We start from the raw sequence: 21,646 nt of genomic DNA, 5'->3' as shown, positions 1-21,646 counted from the left end.
GTCTCTGCATCATTGAGTACTCTACTTAAGTAATAAATGGCTCTTTCGATGCCATTGTCATCTTCTTGGGCTAACATGCTACCTATTGTGTTATCTGAAGCTGGGATATACAGGCGCATGTGCTTCTTCCCATTTGGGGGAGACAGTATTGGTGGATGCATCATATATTGCTTGATTTTCTCAAAATCTTCTTGATGTTCCACGTGCCACTCGAACCTTCCTTGCTTCAGTCGAAGTAAGGGGGAAAAAGCTTGCGTGCGTCAACTCAATTTGGAGATAAATCTTCTTAAGAAGTTTATCTTTCCCAATAAAAATTGCAGTTCTTTCTTCATGGGTGGAGGCTTTGTTTCCATAATAGCCTTCGTTTTGTTTTGATTTATTTCTATTCCCTTTTTGTGGACTACGAAGCCCAGGAAATCTCCAGCCTGATCAAAGAAAGCACATTTAAGAGGGTTCATCTTTAAGCCATGTTTTCTCATTCTTTCGAAAGATTGGCTCAAATGATCAAGATGATTCTCCTCTGAAACGGATTTTACTACGATATCATCAATGTACACCTGCATGAATGTTTCTATGAAATCATGAAGTATAGAATTCATCGCTCTTTAGTAAGTTGCCCCAGCATTTTTCAAACCAAAAGGCATAACGACCAATTCATAGGTACCTATTGCCCCGGGACAACGAAAAGCTGTTTTGGACACATCTTCCTCTGCAATGAAAATTTGATTATACCCTGAATATCCATCTAGCATATTAGATATTCGAAACCTGCGGCTAAATCTACTAACATTTCTGCCACAGGCATGGGATATTCATCCTTAGGGGTGGCTGCGTTTAGATCACGAAAATTTATACATACCCTTAAAGAACCATTCTTTTTAATAACAGGTACAATATTAGCAATCCATTTGACATACCTCGTAGTCCTAATGAATTTGCACCAGAGGAGTCTTTCGACTTCCGCTTTAATCTTTGAGAGAATTTCTGGTGCGAATCTTCTGGGCGTTTGTTTGATAGGCTTATTCCCTTCTTTGATAGGCAACTTCAGTTCGACCAGATCTCTTTCCAAACCAGGCATCTCATCGTAGTCCCAGGCGAAACAATCTTTATTTTCTTTTAGTAACATAACCACTCTTGTCTTTAGGGTTGGATCCAAATTTGCACTAATATATGTCACCCTCTTTTGACTTTCATCTCCGAGATTTATTTTTTTGAGTGGATCTTGGGCTAACATCTTTACATTTGGTGCCATTGGGTCTTTCTCGAACCCTAGCAGTTCTTCATCATAAATTACATCTAGTCTTTGGCCCGCTTCTTCGCCTGAAACCTATTCGTCATATATTTCCTTGTCAGGGGGTTGTGGGATAAACTGGACCCCGGGGCTTGGTATGGCTTCGACAGAAGTGTTTGCAAGTTCGGCCTCAAAAGCCTCTTTTCTTTTGTTCTTGGCTATATAAGCCGAAATCTTTTCGAAAAAAGATGACTCAGGCATAATTACCATCTTCGTCCCAGCCAGTTGGCCGTCTCGTTGGTAATGCTTCGACAGGTTCTACGTATTCTGGGCCATCCATTATTTCTCTATTCCACTGGAATCCATTTGGGTGTAAAGATAGATAGTACATTGCATTCTTATTTGGGGCGTATCCATCTTCTGCTGCATTACATGGCCCTATATTGGCTAAGTTCCTGTCAAAACTAGTTTTCTTGACTTGGTTAACTTCAGCCATGTAATAACTTTGATCACCTTCTATATTTTCCACTATGCCATCTTCTCTCCAAATAGTTAGCCTCTGATGCATGGTCGAAGGTACTGCAGCTACCCCATGGATCCATTCTCTTCCTAACAAAAAATCATAGTTAGCTTTTGCTGATATGACCATGAACATTGTAGGCCGTGTGACTGAACCCACCGTTAAGTTCACTTGGATTACTCCCAGAGTATGTCCTACTTTGCCTTCGTAATTTGACAGAACCATATTATGAGGCCTTATGTCGGTATCGAACATACCAATCCTTTTCAGCATATATTGAGGCATGAGATTCACTGCTGCTCCTCCATCAACCAAGACTTTGTTGATTCCCACATTTTCAATTTTAGCCCTTATATAAAGAGGTTTTAAGTGGTTTCTCATACCTTGGTGTGGTCTTTCGAAAAACGCATTCTGTTCTTCGACAACTCCATTATTCAGCACATAATAACACACAGGTCTGTGTTTGGCCATTTCTTCTACGTCAGCTTCTTCGCAATCTTCGATCTCCGTCTCTTGATAAAATTCATGAGGAAGCACCGACACCACATTGCAATTAAAGTTTATGGATGAAACTCCGTCTAGGCCGAAGTCATTAGTTAACCTATCATCCTCCTTCCAAAGACTAGACTGCATTTTTTCTTCTTCTTTCCCGTTTTCAGAACTGAACAACTTGCGTTCCACCGGAGTTTTGCTTGTCCTTACCCCCTGCATTGGGATTTAATTGCTGCTAGACTCTCCAACCTCCTTCGGTTTGTATTCTTTCTGAGCCTTCTTCATCCTCTGGTGTCTTCTCCATTGGGATCTAGACATAGGATTTTTACCCTTGTAGTTCTCCAACATTTACATCTCTCGATTTGAGGTCTGGAACTGCTTTCTATAAGCCACTGCAGTTCTTCCCCCTTGGTCCCAACTTCGCCATTTGTTATTTCTTGCACCAGCTTGCATCCACCTATCCCTGGGTATGTCTGCAGATATTTTGAATGTAACCCTTCGAGCTCTGGGGTGGGGACTGTCAAGCCTCTTTGATGGTGTTCGGTTGTCGAGCACATACATGTTGGGACGGAGTCCCTGAGTCTCTCGACCATGTAGAATAGCACCCATTTGAATGATCGTGCTAATAGTTCGTCATAGACTGCCCCACATCTGGGACACAATACAATCTCAGTGTTTTCTTTGTGACATCTGACCAAGAAACTTACTAAGCTTTCTTCTGTCCTTGGATACACCTTCAGCAATAGGTTTCCTCCTTTCCAGGGTTGTTCCATCCTTTCTCGTAGGGCCCTTTCAATGTTATCTTGGACACTTCAATTCAGCATAATCGAGCATCTTGGGCACATTAGCATTTTTCCAGCATTTTTCTCGTGACACTTCCAGAGATAATATTTCAAACTCTCCCCTCTCGGTGGAATTTCAATGTTCCCTTCTTCCCTTATCAGCCACTTTTTTAGTTCTTCTATTTCAGATAAAGGCCGCCTACCATTGACCAAGTTAACACCTGCCGGAGAGGCTTCGGAAATCTGTATCTGCTGAAGTTTTTCCCTGAGGTCTTCAGTGGCCTCGCTAGTTTTCTCTTTCAGATCTTCAGTGATCTCTGCGTCGAAGGATTCTTCAACATCAACGTTGAAGGCTGTATTGTCATTTAGGCTCTCAGTAGCCTGCTTTCCAGTTGAAATTATCTCCTCTTCAGCAATGTCACCCTCAGACACATCCACCATATTGATGTCAACTGGTTCAGAGTAATTCGTGTCAGCGACGTTCAAAGGATCAACATCAACTTTCATGGGATTCTTTGTCTTATCTGCGAACTTCAAACGTCCGTCCTTGATAGCATTCTGGATTATATCCATGAAAAGAAAGCATTATGAGGTTTTATGGCCTAAGAAACCATGATATTTACAAAAGCCTCGTTTCTTTCGTTGTTCCAGTGGAGGAACTTTGGAATTGGGAGGCACTATCATTTGGCCATCTTTCACTAATAAATCAAATATTTCGTCACATTTAGTGACGTCAAAAGTGTAAGTTTTCTTTGGGAACTTATCACTTTTGTCATTCTCGAATGGATTTCTTCCATTTGGAGGGGTGAGCAATTTGCAGGAGTAGGGTGGCGCCTCTTTTAATTCAGCCAAGTCTATTTCAACTTCTTCGAAACTATATGAATCTTCGAAGGGTTCGCCCTCTACATCTCCAGCCTCGATATATGCCACTCTCTCTTTCTTAAAATTCTTGTTAGCTCTGGCCTTTTCAGCTTTTAATCGTTCAACTTGTCGAACTCTATCTGCCAGTTGAGCCATATCCCTCAGATACTGAGTATCCAGTTTCTTCCTGATTGAATAGTCTAGACCCCCTGCAGCCATTTCGACTAACTCGTGTTCTGGAACCACAGTGAAACACCTTGATTTCATCAAACGGGACCTCTTCAAATAATCATCTATGGGTTCTATGAACTTCCTCTTAATGCTAGCCAATTCCTTCAAACTTATCTTGGTCTGGCCCATGTAGAATTTCTCATGGAACATCTTTTCCAAGTGGGCCCATGCATCTATGGAATTTGGGGGTAAGATAGTGAACCATGTGAAAGCATTTTTTGTTAACGAACTTGGGAAATACTTAATTCTCAGATCTTCATTTCCTGCTAGATCACCGGCCTCTGTCAGATATCGGGCTATGTGTTCCACCGTCGATTCACTAGTATCTCCCGAGAATTTCGTAAACTTGGGTACTTTGGTACCCCTTGGTAATTCCGCTTGCATAATATATTCGGCTATCGGGGAAGTGTAATTTGGACGTCGAAATCCAGTGCTAAGGCCATTATTAGCCATAATTCTTTCTATCATGCCAGTGAGGTTATTTTTTGTTGCTATGTTGTCTCACCTAACCCTATGCTCAACTTCGTCGGGATGTTCGCCCCTTCCTACTACAACTACTCTAGGCTGTTGTTGGGGAACTGCTTGTTGGCCCATGTTGGTCGCTTGGCTTTGAGTTTCTAAATCTATAACTTGATTTCCTTCGACGGGTGTCTGCCTAGGTGGCGGAACTGCATTTCGAACTTGTTCTAAGAATGGGTCACCTTCTCGATAGGTTGATTGGTTGTTTTTTCGCCTATTTTGAGGGACTCCTAAGAAATCCGCCATTCGTCCTATTTGTGTAGATAATTTTTGATATGTTTCTACATTATCTTGGTTAGTTCTGGAAATGTTTGTCGCTAATGGATTAAAGATTGACCCCAATTCTCTAGCAAGGACACTTAACATATCATGGTTACTGGCATCCATTTCCTGCCAAAATGCCGCTTGACTACTGGTAGTTAAGGGAGGTATTTGGGCAGAAAAGCCTGTGTTTTGTACGCTTCGACCTATCGAACCAACATTAGGCGAAAACGTCGTTGGGTTAGGTGCAGTATATGTGGATCCTGCCCCTTGTAATCCTGCCATGTATGAATACGGCATTCCATATGGGTTGTTAGGTCTCCAAGTCTCGAAAGCAGACGAGGATGGTCCTGGGGTATATAATTGACTTGCGGCATTTGTCGAGAGATGTTGTATCTCGCTTGCGCCTGTAAGCAGAGGCATGGTAGTCGAACTCGAGACTGGGACAGTCCCTGTTGGCCCTGATGTATTTTAGGGCATAGCCTGGGAACTACCTATGGCTGCAGATCCTGTCGACCCTGGTATATCCTGCGCTCCTTGAGTAGAAGTCGAAACGTGCGTAGTATTTGTCGCTACTGTTCCTGACCCTGTGGGGGATCTTGATCTCCCCCTCCACTGGCCACATTAACCATTTTCTTGTTGTACCTTCTTTTAGGAATCGATGGTGCACTGTTGGTTAGTTTACCGTTCCTAAGGTTCATACAAGGTCTTGATATTTTCTAGACAAAAACAAAACAACAAATTAATGACAATCTGGTTGACACTATCCCACTGGGCATGCCAATTTGTTTACGGTGATTTCCGGTAAACAACCGCTAGTCTTCCAAACTATAATTTATACTTTCGTTACTCGCAGGATCGACTAGATTGATCCTAGGACATAGTCAAACAATTGTCTTTTGGTATAACTTGGTTCATATTTGTTGGTTCTTGCTTCGAAAACTTGTTTGTGATATAATCATATGACTAACCATGTGAAACAAACTTGTTATACATGTAAATATAACTTTGATAAAGAAACATAGAAAGTGTGTAAATTGCAGAAATATAAAGAACAAGAATCTAACGTGCAAGAATGTTAAATGCAGAAATGTAAAATGCTTCGAATGAAAATTGAACAAAAGATAAAGGAATTGAAAAGATACTTGAATAAAGAAAAAAAACAAATGTATTTAAAATGGTTTTGGTGTCATACGTACATTTCTCTGCGAACTCGTTCTCTTAACACTTGGTACTTGAGTAATTTCTGAGTGATTTGTACAAAATGAACACACCGGATCCTAATACTAAAATCCTTATTCATACTAATTCGACCCTAACGGTCCTACGCTAATGAAATGCCACGTTGCTTCACATGCATACATTTTGAATCTCTGGACGCCATCTGTCCCCATGCGGTTATTCAGAGTCTTTCGAATTTCAAATCCTCCCGCCTGGATTCTAAAACAATACGTGGCAACGTGATCAAAACCGAGACTGTTACGAAAACGCGCCAAGCTTCAGTACTCTTTATGTTTCGTAAAAACGCTTAAGTCTTAAAGACAATTTATTTCGAACTAGCTTCAATCTTCGTCATCTTTACTTCAACTTAAACAACATCCTCAAATCATGGCCCTCAGTAGCCTTTTTTCTCTCAGAAATGGTCATCAGTAACCATCCTTCTTCGAACTCTAACTCTTCAAAGAATATTTTCTTCCAACGATATCTCCAGCTAACAGTGGCATGCATGCAATAGTAGCAGGAATCATTTCAGACGCATGCGAACTTGTGAGAATCGTTTTGGACGCATGCATCACACAGGAATCATTCAATAATCGTTTCAGACGCATGTGACTGGTGGGAACCACCAATTGGGCACACCTACATATGTGCCATTTGAAATGGAGCTTTCACTAAATGCAACACATATGCCCCGTTTGAAATGGCAACTTGCTAGTGAATTTTTGAACCTATGCGCCATTTGGATTGGCGCATTCCTGTTGAAATTTCTTCCTTTGCGCCATATGGTATGGCGCCTTATAGGAAACCCTAATTTTTTGAAAATTAGGGTTTCTGTTTTGTCCTGTAGTGCAGCTGTCCTGATGTCCCATACCATCTATGTTATGGACAGTAAGATGGGTGTGCTTCCATCTATAAATTAGGGTTTCATATGTGTAAAAGACTACACATGTAAATTAAGGATGAGATCTCACATTAGGCCAGATAACACGCACCGAAGATCAGAGCCTCCACCACCCGTGAAGCGGTTAGACTATCAACCGGAGTACCGTAGAAGGAACAGACATGTCATATTCTCTCCCGTCAAACCTCCCATGCCGGTTATATTTTGGAATATCCATTCCATGGACCAACTCAAGAGGACCATTCTGAGGTTTTTGGATGGGGAGTACAATCCCGGCGAAGAGATCAGAATATCAAGAGGCTTAGAACAAGGGGTGGTATTGTTCTAGAAAGGCAGCGTTGGTGGGAGACTATGGAGGACAACATCCAATGCACTCGGATGATGGAGGACAGAGAAGACATTGTTTTAACCGTTTTAATTTCTTAGATGTTGCAGTTTCTTTTATTTATGTAATTTCTTTACCGTTTAATCAAATGCTCAACGCATATTTCAATGAAGTGATATTTTATCGTTACAACATCGTCAATAAATAAATAAGTTATTAATAATTAACAACAATATTTCCCGACAAAAATAAAATATTGTATAATATTTTCCTGCTAAAAAATAATTGGTAGAAGTGGTAGGCTCTTCTATAAATAGAGATGTGTGTGGAGGTTGAAGTATCAAATATTTTGTTGTTCTTACTTCCAATAGTTATAAATGGATTCAGTTTGATCTGTAGTGTTTTTTGAGGAAGGTAGTCACATGAGGGTTTGTCTGAACCTGCATTAGGATTTCAAGAAAATTGTTAGAGCCATCAACATCGGGTTTCGTCAACTGGATGGTCCAACCAGGAAAGTTAAACAAATAGATTATCGTTGTCCATACATTCCATTGAAGGATAATAACCCAGAAGGCACCTACATGTATTATTGGGATCGTGTGAAAGATGATGTGGATCTAATTTTTTGGACACACATTGGAGAAGTTAATCGAGGCGTTGAAAATCCACTTATTCTAGCAGTAATACTTGAGTAGTTTAAATTGTGTATTGTGTATGATGTGGTCATACACATCATACTTGAAAATCCACTTGTTTTGTGTTATTATATTGTTGCAGTGTAATTTCGTGTTCTACCAGTTATTGTAAGGGTTTCCAATTATATGTTGCAAACGTTATTATGGTGTAATCAGACCTTGGATCATTTAATTAAAGTTGATGTGGTAGTTTTGTTTGTTGTTGTTGTTGAAAACATTAAGTAAGCTAACAGGCATTGATCATTGTGCATTTGTCTTTTACAATCAATTTGGAATCTTGACACATACATAGATCAGCGTGCGTCTGTATAGTCACATCATCTTGGAATCATTAGAACAGACATAGATCAGCACGCGCCTGTCTAGTCTCGTCATGTTGGAATCAATTTACTGACTTTGAACGGCGTGCAAGGCTGTAAGCATGTTGATAAACAGTGCGTAATAGAGCATTATCTTATCCTATTTAATACAACCAATATTTCTAAACATTACAACACACACAAACAATATTGCTCAATACTACTTGATATTACAATACCCAAAACCAAACAGTAACCCAAAACAATGGCTTCATCTCCCCAATACTTGGTAAATGCCCATCTAAATGGTGAGACTTACATATCTGAAACAGCCGGTTTTCTGATGAAAAACACTCAAATTGTGTTATTTTTGTTAAGCAAAAGAGCCACCTTTACATCCTTCCATCAGCGACTTCAGGATAAGATTGCAATGGGTCTTATTGCAAACATTGTCTACTAGTATCCTTCTTTCAATAACAACAACACCGTCAAGTTTTATGAGATGGAGATTGCAAATGACGAATACCTCTAGAATATGTTTGCCAACCACGAATATTCTGGCTTCGAAACCATCAAGTTGTACGTTACTATATAGGATGAGACACAAGAACCTCATATTGTTCAGTTGCAAGTTATTGACCCACCTGTCGACGAGCAAGAAGAGGTTGATGTCATAGACGAGGAAGAAGAACTAGAAACTGAAGTTGACTACATGGTCAACGAGGAATCCGAAGAAGAACAAGACATGTCGGTGCCTCCAGCTCATGTGTACAAACCTCCAACACATATGAGTAACTTGAACTTAGAAGGCGACGAACCTTCATCCGATATCTTCTTCACCCCGTATATCCAAAATGACGATGAGTTAAAGAAAGGAGACAAGTTTCCTTCTAAGGAGGCATGTCTTAGAACAAATAAAAATGGCACATGGCGCACAACGTTGATTTTGATGTAGATCGTTCAAACATGGAACGGTATGTAATCATTTGTAGAAATCCAGAGTGTGGCTTCAGACTGATGGCTTCTTATAGGAAGAGAAGTAATGCCTGGGTCATAGGATCGATTATGCAACAACACACATGTGTCAACCCTAATACTTCCCAAGATCATACGAAGCTCAGTGGCGATCTTAAATGTTAGGAAATCTTGCCTCTCATAAGCTGTGATTCATCTTTGAAGGTCAAAACTATTATCTCGCATATCGTTACAGCCTACAACCATATTTCATCTTACAGAAAGGCGTGGGTTGCAAAGACAAAGGCAATTGAAATAGTCTACGGCAATTGGGAAGAGTCATACAAAAATCTTCCCCGCTACCTTACTGCGCTACAAACTTATGCACCTGACACTGTTTCTATTCTAGAGGACACTTCCTGCGCATGCCCCAGATGGAACCTGTCATACCCCAAAATTTGCCCACTCAAGATCATTTGAAAATCAAAGTCTCAATACTCGACTGAGTATATACTCCCCTAATCAACTACCCTTCAAACTAGGGTTTTGTTCTTCTCAAAGAAAAGTCAGTTTCTGACACCTCAAGTGGACTTCGTGGATTCTTATATGCTTCAAAGAGATCCCATACCAAGTTTCAAGCCTCGATTCAAAAGATTACTCATTAAAAGCCCAAGCACCTTTTGATAGGTTTATTTTCATTTTTATTATATTTATTTTGATTTTATTCATTTAAAATCAATATAAATCAAATAAAATTAAAATAAATTAAGAATCAAATCACAAAGAAGTTTCCATTTATAAAATCATGTCCAAATACATCTTATGGCTTTTGTTTACACGTGAAAAAAGGGCATCAAAATAGGTTTTTAACAAAAATGGAAAGATTTTTATACACATTCAAGACAAAATATTTTTCAATGAAACCTCTTGTTTCTTTCCATATTTTTCAACCCTAATTTGGTCTACTATATATTCATAACTCGTGCAGCCTCTTGGGACACGAATCCTTGGCCTCAAAAAACGATTTCCAAATTTCCAAAGTTTCAAAAACTAGGGCAAGCCGAAAGTTCTCCACATAGCCATTCAACAGATCGAATTCTTGTTCCATTTAACTCACAAGGTGTTGGAGAGTAAGTCTGAACGGATCATAGTACATAACCATGCCATGAACTCGTACTTTATGATTCACATATTCATGCATTTTTTTGTTATTTCGTATCTCTAATATTATTGTGTTTTAATGAGATCTAACCGCATGAACAAGCTTCTGGTAGTATTTAGCGCAGGGTTGGACCATCTAAACAAAGCTTGAGAGCTTAAATCGCAAAGTACCATGACTAGGGCGCGCATGGTGTTCGGTCTCGTTCCCCACGATATAGCCATTTTTAGACGAAAGCGACACCATATTTGAATTCCTGGCGTGTTTTTAAGGGGATCTGGGCATCTATTTTATTTTGTTAACGTCACTTTATTGAGTTTTTAAATTTTGCAGAATGTGCAGAAAAAAAACCGCAGGTAAACCCATGGCTATTTCCGCAGGTAAAACCGCAGGTCCAAAGGTTGAAGACAATGAATAGTACCTTGGACCTTGACCATACGCGTGGGCCTTTCTCATTCGCTAGTCAACAAACGCTCAATCTCTCTCCAACACTGATTCGTTCTTTCCAATAAATGGGGCCCAGAGTTTGACTACGGTTTGAAAGACCATTGGGCACACGTTTTGAAACTTATATTTTTTGTTTGACAGGTTAACAAACCAATGAACACGGCGCAGTGGTCAGCGCGTTTTGCCAGTTACTCCCAGATCCTGGGTTCAACCCCCAGCCATGCCAAATGCCATTTATTTTTTTGGATTTTTAACCTTTTAGCATACAAGGCATTTTTTTTTAATCAAAATTAATCTAAATAAAAAAAAAATAAAATAAAATGATTAGAACTTAGGTTTTTTTTACTAATCATTTTTATTAAGTCTTTTTTTTTTCTCAATTGATTTAATAATGAAGGTTTAAATTAATTTTAACTTAAATAATTAGATTTAGGATTTAAACTTAATTAATTATTTCTTAGTATAATTTAATTTAGAATTAGTTTGAATAGATAATTAGATTAATCTAGGTTTTCAATTAATCTCCGTTAAAATCTGATTTTATTTCGACTCTAATCTTTTACCCTCGATTCTTCTCCCATCTCAAATCCCTTGTATGACGCGTGATTGTTAGTTTTTTTTTTTCGATTTTTATTATGCTATTAGAATGTATATAGGTCGAATGTAAATATATAGTGAAACTCTTTATTTTCCCGCATTTTTAATTTCCGTATGTTTCTACTATATATATTGCTTAGATGTATGCTAATTAGGGTGTGTATGGCAAGATAAAATCAAACGTTAGCTCACTAAAAATACAAGATAAACTATAATCGAATCAAACACACTTTGCACGCACTCACCCTTAGGGTACTCCCCTCTTGGTTGCCTTCAATTAAAATGGTCGTGTCCCTCGAATGTAGAGGTATCTTAGCAAAACAATGACCCTCGAGTAAAATCATCATAGAAAAGATCTTAGTCCCTCAATGATCCTCGATTGTTGCCTACAGTAAAAGATCTTGTCCCTCGGAGTCCCTTCGGAAAATGATGATAGTCCCGCTAAAATGCTAAGGTTCCTCTACTTGTTGCCTTCAACGACCATACGATGACCCTTCGATGACCCGCACGTCCAATATAACAAGGATTTCCTACTTCTATATAGTATGGATAATCCCGGGAATCGTAAAAAGCATAGAAAAAGACCAATTAATTAGGGTAGTTGTCTTAACCTGCCTAGCTCAACAAAAAATATCTTTTCCACACTATTTCAAAACTAAGGCTACGCATTTACGCTAAAGTCCTTATATTTCTTTTCAACTCAAAACAAACAAACATGAGCTAAGCAAGTTAAGAGCCCGTAGATAACTACGGATGAAAAGGGTGCTTACACCTTCCCTTTTCATAACTTACCCCCCGAGCCCGCATTCTTTCAAAAGGGTCTTTTTCTGTACTTTTTGCCCTTCCTAACATTGGACAACATAAAAGTCGGTGGCGACTCATGCTCACCGCAAAATTGTTTGCGAAATAAAAAATAAAAGTCAGTTCACCGAGTTACAGAACTGGCGACTCTGCTGGGGATAAAATAAAAAGAGGGGTTTACCTTAGGGCTTAGATCACTAATGTTTGTTTGTTTGTTTTACTTTTCATGGTTGCTTGGGAAATAAATGAAGGATGAATCCTATACCCGGATTCAAGTACACTTAAGATAGGAGTGGCATAGTCATGGCGACCTCTTTCACATATGTGGGAGATGAGTCAATATGAAGTTCACGCTTGAGTTAGGACTCCATAGATATATGCACACCTTTCTCAAATGAGGGAGGTCTATGTATGTAACTTTGGGTGCGCCGGAGCTCGAGGACCTTTAGTTACCCTTTAACCCATCTTGGCCTTTAGGAATGTAGTGGGGGGACTACTCTTGACAAATGTTGAGAACTAGTCGCTACCCGATGCTACAATTCAGATAGGTTCTCTCTCAAAGTATCATTGCATGGTGCAAATGCATCATGTCCGAGGGTGCTTTAGAAGGACTGACAATTCTGGATAACTTTTAGAACCTGGTTACTAATTTTATCCTCATCTTTAGAAGTATCTTTGGGAAAGGGTAGGCACCTGATTATACTCCATGCAAGCCTTAAACCAAAATTGTTTGATTTGTGTGGATCTATTACGATGCATCATGCATACATGCATCCATAACATAATTAACCCATTTCAAGGAAGTAAAGGATTTTAACCATGTTTTGTTTTGCAGGGTCACCTGAATATGGAAATCCTGGTCCGTAAGCCATTCTTTCTCCATTTCAAGAAAGTACCAACTACATTGAAGCTCTTATGCGATGACATTACTGGTTCTCTCGTCCTCTCCGAGTCTCTCAATAGGCTGATAAGTTTGGTACGAACTAAAGTGGACGAAGCTCTCCTGAATTCTATGATGCAGTTCTATGATCCTCTCCTTCACTGCTTTACTTATAGAGATTTTCAATTGGTACCAACATTGGAAGAATTTTCTCGCATAATGGATATTCCCATACCTGATCAAATTCCTTACACAGGTGAAGAGGGAGGTCCTAAGTTGGAAGACATCGCTGCTGCTTTACACTTACCCAAAGCAGAAATTAACAAGGTTTGGATTAATAGAAGGGACTACTCAGGGATACCTGTGGATTTCTTATACGAGAAAGCTGAGATTCTAGCCAAATCTTTAAGCATGGATGCTTTGGAAAGTGTTCTAACTTTATTGATATATGGACAGGTTTTGTTTCACCGTTGTGACAAAGTTGTTGATAGGGCTGCTATTAAGATATTCCTTAGCAAGAATCCTGTTCCTACCCTACTTGGTGATTTATTGCACTCTATCAATGCTAGAGTATCTAAAAGACAAGGGTGTGTTCTCGGATGTATTCCTCTTTTGCACAAGTGGTTTATTTCGCACTTGCCTCGATCAGTGATAAGGAATGAGGAGGGTTTGACTTGGATTCAAAGAATTATGAAACTTTCGTATGACGACATCATTTGGTATCCAAAGGAGTTCGAAGGGATCCAGTTATTCGACCGATGTGGGGAGTTCCCTAATGTGCCTCTTCTTGGTACTCGAGGGGGAATCACTTACAACCCAATTTTAGCTCGACATCAGTTCGGTTTTGCCTTGAAAGATAAGCCGCGTTCTATATATCTCAGTGCTGAAGACTTTGACTATGGTTCTGACACCGCCGGAAAGAAAGGTCTTTTTATTAAAGCTTGGTCAGAAGTAAGGAAGGTGGGTATAAGAGATTTGGGAAGAAGAAATTATGTCCCTTCAGATCTTTATTTTAAGTGGGTTTACGATCGGGTCGTTGAATTTGGGATACCATACCCATCTGATACACCTGTAGTACCAAGGGTTACTCCCCCTGTTGCTCCTATTGTGTTTGAACCATATGTTCCTTCTCCAAATAAAGACTTTATGGCAACTATCAACCAACTGAAGAGAGAGAGGGATGACTTTGAGAGACGCTTACAAGGAGCCGAAGCTGAAAAAGAAGCATTGATAGCCGATGTTAAAGAGAAAGAAGGTTTGCTCGACTACTTTTCTCGCAAGTGGAAGGTTGAAGATTTCGTCTCCCCAGACCAGATTAATTCATGGGAGCAGGAGATTTCTAGACTTGTTCAAGAACGGGAAGAAATGATCAAGAGTCACCGGGAAGAAGTCAGAATCCTGAAGAGGAAGCGCCACCAGGAAGACAAAGATCCTAGAAATTAGTTACCTATTTTCTTATACTTTGATGTAACTGATGAATTATGGATGTATTGGTCTTGCAAGTTGATACTTTTATGTCAAGTTTTTTTTCCTATGTGTTAAAATCCTTTAACTCCTTGAAAACATTGCATAATCATAATCATACCATTCATAAACATTGCATAGCAGGTTTCTATGACAAGACACTCATATTCTCGCTGTTTATTTCAGCTGAGAAAATGAATCCTCTCGAGCAATCAGTTAAGGATCTGCAAGCACAGAATGCTGAGTTCCAAGCCCTGATCTTGAGTCTGGCTAAAGGGCAGGAAGAGCTGAAGACCCTCCTTACTAAGAATGAGAAGAAGACTAAGAAGCCTGTGGGCGTTTTCAACATGGGAAGAAGATTTCGAGGCCCTCTCAAAAAGGCCAAAGAAGTCGATATCCCAGAAGAGACTGAACAAGATGACAATGTTAGTAGTAAGACTGATCAGAAGAGCAATGGTTCTGTCAAGCAAGATGAAGAAGAAGAAGGGTACTATGATGATGAAGAGTATCCAGAAGATAAGTACAGACAGTTGGAGGAACGAATGAAGGCTGTAGAAATCCAGAAGATCCCAGGGTTAGACTTTGAGGAACTAGGGCTCATCTCAGGAGTAGTTATTCCTCCAAAGTTCAAAACTCCGACCTTTGCGAAGTATGATGGAGTCTCTTGTCCGAAGCTGCACCTAAAATCCTATGTGAGGAAGATCCAACCTCACACTGCCGACAAGATGTTGTGGGCCCACTTGTTCCAAGAGAGTTTGACAGGAACTCAACTCGAATGGGAGGACTTGGTTGTTGCTTTCTACAAGCAATACCAATACAATTCTGATCTCGCACCGACTCGTACACAATTGCAGAACATGTCCATGGGTCCAAAAGAAAGTTTCAAGGAGTACGCTCAAAAGTGGAGAGACTTGGCTGGCAGAGTTCAACCTTCTCTAACAGATAGGGAGCTGGTAGATATGTTCATGGGTACTTTGACTGGTCCATTTTATAGTTATTTGCTGGGAAGCTCATCAGCTGGGTTTACTGACTTGATATTGACTGGGGAGCGGGTTGAAAGTGGCATCCGAAGTGGGAAAATTCAGGTGGCTACCTCTTCTGGTGTTACGAAGAAGCCATATAGTGGAAAGACTGAAGCTAATGCTGTGCACAGCCAGAGGGGTCGCAACAGAAATGATAGTAGCCAATCTGTTGGAGCTGTCTTAATCTCTACACCAACACCTCGACAAAGTCAACAACAGGGATACCAGCGTAGACAAGACGCGCCTAGACGAAACTTTACAAAGATCAATATGTCTTTGAATCAAGCATGGCAACACTTGCTGAAGGCAAAGTTACTTGCACCTATAGCTCCGCCAAACATCAATACATCTTCTCCTCGTTATGATCCTAACGCAAGATGTGCTTACCATTCTGACTGTGTGGGGCATGACACTAACAACTGCTGGACACTGAAACACAAAATCCAAGATATGATTGACGCAGGAGAAATCGAGTTCGATCCTCCAGAAACTCCCAATGTTATTACTGCTCCTATGCTGAAGCATGACAAAGCTGTCAATGTTGTTGACGAAGAATCCTATGTTACTAATGTGATGAGTCTGACTACTCCACTCCCTCTTATCAAGAAGAAGCTGTTGCAAGCCGGTTTATTTCCGGGTTGCATTGAAGACTGTTATTACTGCTCGTCTCAATCAAATGGTTGTACAAGGTTGAAGATTGGTATTCAATGCCTGATGGATAATCGAAAGATCATGTTTGAAAAAGTGCCTTCTGTGGAAAAATTATGTGAAGATTTAGCTCAGAACTTGAAAATTGAAGACGTGTCCGTAATTTCCAAGACTCCTATCAGAATCCCTACCAAAGGCCCCATAAGGATCACTGCTGAGCCCAAGGTAGCTCCCTTGATCATTACCAAGCCTGGCCCGATCCCGTACTCCTTTAACAAGGTTGTCCCTTGGAGCTATGGTAATGATGTGTATATCCATGGTGTGAAACAAGAAGCCCTGAATGATAAGCCTGTCAAAGTTCCTAGTCCTGACGTTGACAATATTGTAGGGACCAGCAAGGTTACAAGAAGTGGAAGAATTTTCTCTCCGGAAATCTCCCCTGATGCCAATATCTCAACCCAGGTCCCTGTTCCCGATTCAACTGCTGATGTGCGAGGGAAAAGGCCAATGCTGGAGCCAGTTCAGACACCGGTAGAAGCTACTGATGAAGAAGTCTCTCAGAAGGAAATGGATGAAATTTTGAAGATCATCCGGAAGAGTGATTACGATGTGATCGAACAGTTGGGGCACACTTCCTCCAAGATATCCATGCTATCATTGTTAACCTGTTCTGAGGCCCATGCTAAGGCTTTGATGAAGTTTCTAAAAGCGGCGCATGTACCACAAGAGATTTCTGTTAATCAATTTGAGAACTGTGTTGCAAGTTTGACAACAAACAATTACCTGGGGTTTTCTGATGCTGATCTGACTCCTGCTGGAAAGAGTCATAACAAAGCCTTGCACATCTCCATTGAGTGTAAGGGTACTACTTTGTCCCATGTGCTGGTGGATAATGGCTCCTCGCTGAATGTATTGCCTAAATTGGTGCTGGATAGACTTGATTCTGAAGGGATAGTGCTAATGCCCAGTAATGTGGTGGTAAAGGCTTTCGATGGGTCGAAGAGTACAGTCTATGGAGAGGTTGAGCTCCCAATCAGAGTGGGTTCTCAAACTTTCAACTCCTTGTTCTATGTGATGGATATCCACCCCGCCTATTCTTGCTTGCTCGGGCGTCCGTGGATACATGAGGCAGGTGCTGTGACATCTACTTTGCATCAGAAGCTGAAGTACCTTGCAAATGGCAAGATCGTCACTGTGCATGGGGAAGAAGAGTATGTGGTTAGCTGTGTGAATGAGTACAAGTATATCGAAGTGAACGGCGAATTCCTCGAGACTCCTTGCCAGACTTTTGAATTGGTTCCTCAAGTTGTCTCTACCGCCAAGCACACTCCTACTGTTCCTAAAGTTACCCGGATCCCTTCAACAATGGCTTCTCTGAAGGATGCTAAGGCTGTAGTTGAAGAAGGTGGTTGTACTGTTTGGGGCCAACTCATTGATGTCCCGTATAAATCTGACAAACTTGGTTTAGGTTGTACTGCTGGAACTCAGAAGAATAATCATCACACCCGGCTTGGAGGATTAATGTCTCATTTCGTCAGCAAAGGAGTCAATGCCTTGGAAGATGGGGAGAACAACTGCAATCTAGACAAGTGGATCTTCCCGACACCTGATAATGGGCTGAACAACTGGAAGACCGAAGATGTTATCTCTATCTCCTTCAACCAGGAGTAATTGCAATTTTTCCTGTTTTTTATTGTTTTCTAGTCCAAGTTTCGGTTATGTAATTCAAACAATAAACTTCAAAGCCATATGCCTTGCCCGGGGCATAGTTGGTCCATTTGTTAGGGTTTGTCATGTCATAATCATATTTTCATTCAAATAAATCATTGGACGTTTTCATATTCAAATATTGCGCTCTATGTTTTTGTTTTCTTTTGTCATATTATTAAAGCTATGTGTTCTTACACACACCCACATAATACACTGCAGATTCACATCCACTTTGGATCCCATTGATAACGACTCTGCTACTGCCAATTATGACTTTGATAATCCGATCTACCAAGCTGAGGATGAAGGCGAGGAAGATTGTGAAGTGCCTAGAGAACTTGCCAGACTGTTAGAGCAAGAAGAAAGAACCATACAGCCGCACGAAGAGCCGATTGAAATTGTGAATCTTGGTACTGACGAAGAAAAGAAAGAAGTCAAGGTAGGCGCTGGGTTGGAAGACAGTGTCAAACAGAGACTAGTCCAGATGCTACGAAACTATGTTGAGATCTTCGCTTGGTCCTACGAAGATATGCCCGGTCTTGATACTGATATTGTGGTGCACCGTTTGCCAATCAAGGAAGACAGTCCTCCGGTGAAGCAGAAGCTACGAAGAAGTAGACCTGATATGGCCAAAAGGATCAAAGACGAAGTTGAGAAACCGTTCAATGCTGGGTTTCTAAAGGTAGTGAGTTATCCACCATGGATCGCTAACATTGTGCCAGTACCTAAAAAGGATGGGAAAGTCAGAATGTGTGTTGACTATAGAGATCTAAATCGAGCAAGTCCAAAGGATGATTTTCCGCTGCCTCACATTGATACACTGGTAGACAGTACCGCACAATGCAAAGTGTTCTCTTTCATGGATGGTTTCTCCGGTTACAATCAGATCAAGATGGCACCAGAAGACATGGAGAAGACAACATTCACAACGCCTTGGGGGACCTTTTGTTATAAGGTAATGCCTTTCGGTTTGAAGAACGCAGGGGCGACATATCAGCGTGCAATGGTAGCCTTGTTCCATGATATGATTCACCAAGAAATAGAAGTGTATGTGGATGATATGATCGCAAAATCTGACACTGAAGAAGAACACCTCATCCATTTGCAAAAGCTTTTTGACAGGTTAAAGAAGTACAAATTGAGATTGAATCCGAACAAGTGCACTTTTGGGGCAAGATCCGGTAAGCTCCTAGGGTTCTTCGTCAGCAGTAGAGGTATTGAAGTTGACCCGGCCAAAGTTAAAGCTATTCAAGAAATGCCTGCACCACGTACTGAGAAGGAAGTCCGGGGTTTCCTGGGACGTTTGAATTATATTGCAAGGTTTATTTCCCACCTGACAACTACTTGTGTACCAATCTTCAAACTGTTGAGGAAAGATCAAGTGGTAAGATGGAATGACGAGTGTCAGTTAGCTTTTGACAAAATCAAAGAGTACCTTCAAGAACCTCCAGTTCTGATGCCACCAGTTGATGGAAGACCTCTGATAATGTACCTGACAGTATTAGAGAACTCAATGGGGTGTGTACTGGGGCAACATGACGAGTCTGGTCGAAAAGAGCATGCAATATACTACCTTAGCAAAAAGTTTACCGACTGTGAAACAAGATACTCACTGCTCGAGAAAACTTGCTGTGCTTTGGCATGGGCTGCTCGCCGACTAAGACAGTATATGTTGAACCATACTACTTTATTGATCTCTAAAATGGATCCCATCAAGTATGTTTTCGAGAAGCCCGCTCTCTCTGGACGAATAGCAAGATGGCAAATGATATTGACAGAGTATGACATTCAGTATACTACACAGAAGGCAATTAAAGGAAGTGTACTAGCGGATCATTTGGCTCATCAAGCGGTAGATGATTATCAGTCCATGAACTTTGAATTTCCAGATGAAGATATCATGCTTGTTACCGACTATGAAGAGCCTGGTCCGGATGAAGGACCTGAACCAGGATCCCGATGGACTATGGTTTTTGATGGAGCTTCGAATGCACTTGGCAATGGTATCGGCGCTGTAATTATTTCTCCTGAAGGTGGACATACACCATTCACTGCTAGACTATGCTTCGACTGCACCAACAATATGGCCGAATATGAAGCGTGCATCATGGGTCTCAAAGCCGCAATCGACTTGAGAATCAAATTTCTAGAAGTGTATGGAGACTCAGCCTTGGTAATCAGTCAGGTCAAAGGAGAGTGGGACACGAAGCATCCTAATCTCATCCCTTACAAGGAATACGTGTTAACTTTGATCCCTTATTTCGAAGAGGTTACTTTTGAGCATATTCCACGAGAAGAGAATCAATTGGCAGATGTGCTAGCTACCATGTCATCTATGTTTAAAGTTAGGTGGGACAATGAGGCACCCCTGATCATTATTGAAAGATTGGATGAACCGGCACATTGTTGCGAGGTTGTTACAGAAGGAGCAGACGAGAAACCTTGGTTCTATGAAGTGAAAAGATATCTTGAAGCCCAGGAATATCCTGAAGGGACATCCATCAATGATAGGAAGTTTTTAAGAAGGTTCTCGGCCAAATTCTTCCTGAGTAATGGGATCTTATACAAACGCAATCATGACTCAACTTTGCTTCGTTGTGTGAACAAGAAGGAAGCAGAAGAAATAATGGAAGACATGCACGATGGTGTTTTTGGAACTCATTCCAGCGGGCATACTATGGCTAAAAAGATTTTGAGAGCAGGCTATTACTGGTCTACTATGGAGACTGATTGTCACCATCATTCCAGGACTTGTCATAAATGTCAAATTTACGCTGATAAAGTGCACGTACCTCCAGTTCCACTAAATGTCTTGACTGCTCCTTGGCCTTTTGCAATGTGGGGCATTGATATGATCGGGGAAATCAAGCCTACCGCTTCCAATGGGCATCGCTTTATCCTCGTGGCTATTGATTATTTTACAAAGTGGGTGGATGCGGCCTCATTTGCTTCAGTAACCAAGAATGTGGTGGCTCGTTTCATCAAGCATAATCTCATATGTCGGTATGGCATCCCTGAAAGGATTATTACAGATAATGGTACCAATCTGAACAACAAAATGGTCACTGAGCTCTGCACGCAGTTCAAGATTAAACACCACAATTCTTCTCCATACAGACCAAAGATGAATGGCGCAGTGGAAGCCGCCAACAAAAATATAAAGAAGATTGTACAGAAGATGACGGTGACATACAAAGATTGGCATGAGATGTTACCATTTGCTCTTCATGGTTATCGTACTTCTGCACGTACCTCAACTGGGGCAACTCCTTTCTCATTGGTTTATGGTATGAAGGCGGTCTTGCCTATCGAAGTTCAGATTCCTTCCCTGAGAATTATGAAAGAGGCAGATTTGGGCGAAGACGAGTGGATCCAGACTCGACTAGACCAGATAAACTTGATTGATGAGAAGAGGCTCGCGGCTGTATGTCATGGACAATTATATCAGAAACGTATGATCAAAGCGTTTAACAAAAAGGTCAGGCACCAGGCATACCAGACTGGCGACTTGGTAATAAAGCGCATCATTCTTCCACAAGGTGATCCCAGGGGCAAGTGGACTCCAACGTATGAAGGACCATTTGTGATTAAGAAGATATTCTCCGGCGGAGCCATGATGCTCACCA

At 40.8% G+C, this 21,646-nt stretch overlaps 1 protein-coding gene across 1 annotated transcript; it reads left to right on the top strand.

Annotated features, from left to right (window-relative positions):
- The first annotated feature begins 14,834 nt into the window (after positions 1-14,834).
- LOC131632880 (uncharacterized) lies at positions 14,835-17,981 on the top strand. Its single transcript, XM_058903601.1, has 3 exons — positions 14,835-15,289; positions 15,635-16,061; positions 16,185-17,981. The coding sequence occupies exons 1-3, from the start codon at positions 14,835-14,837 to the stop codon at positions 17,979-17,981; spliced, it is 2,679 nt and encodes an 892-aa protein (XP_058759584.1).
- Positions 17,982-21,646: the final 3,665 nt, after the last annotated feature.

The sequence above is a fragment of the Vicia villosa genome, unplaced genomic scaffold (assembly GCF_029867415.1).
Source record: "Vicia villosa cultivar HV-30 ecotype Madison, WI unplaced genomic scaffold, Vvil1.0 ctg.001048F_1_1_1, whole genome shotgun sequence".
NCBI lineage: Eukaryota > Viridiplantae > Streptophyta > Magnoliopsida > Fabales > Fabaceae > Vicia > Vicia villosa.
The sequence above is the reverse complement of the archived record's forward strand: the minus strand, read 5'-3'. Positions and strand labels throughout refer to the sequence as shown.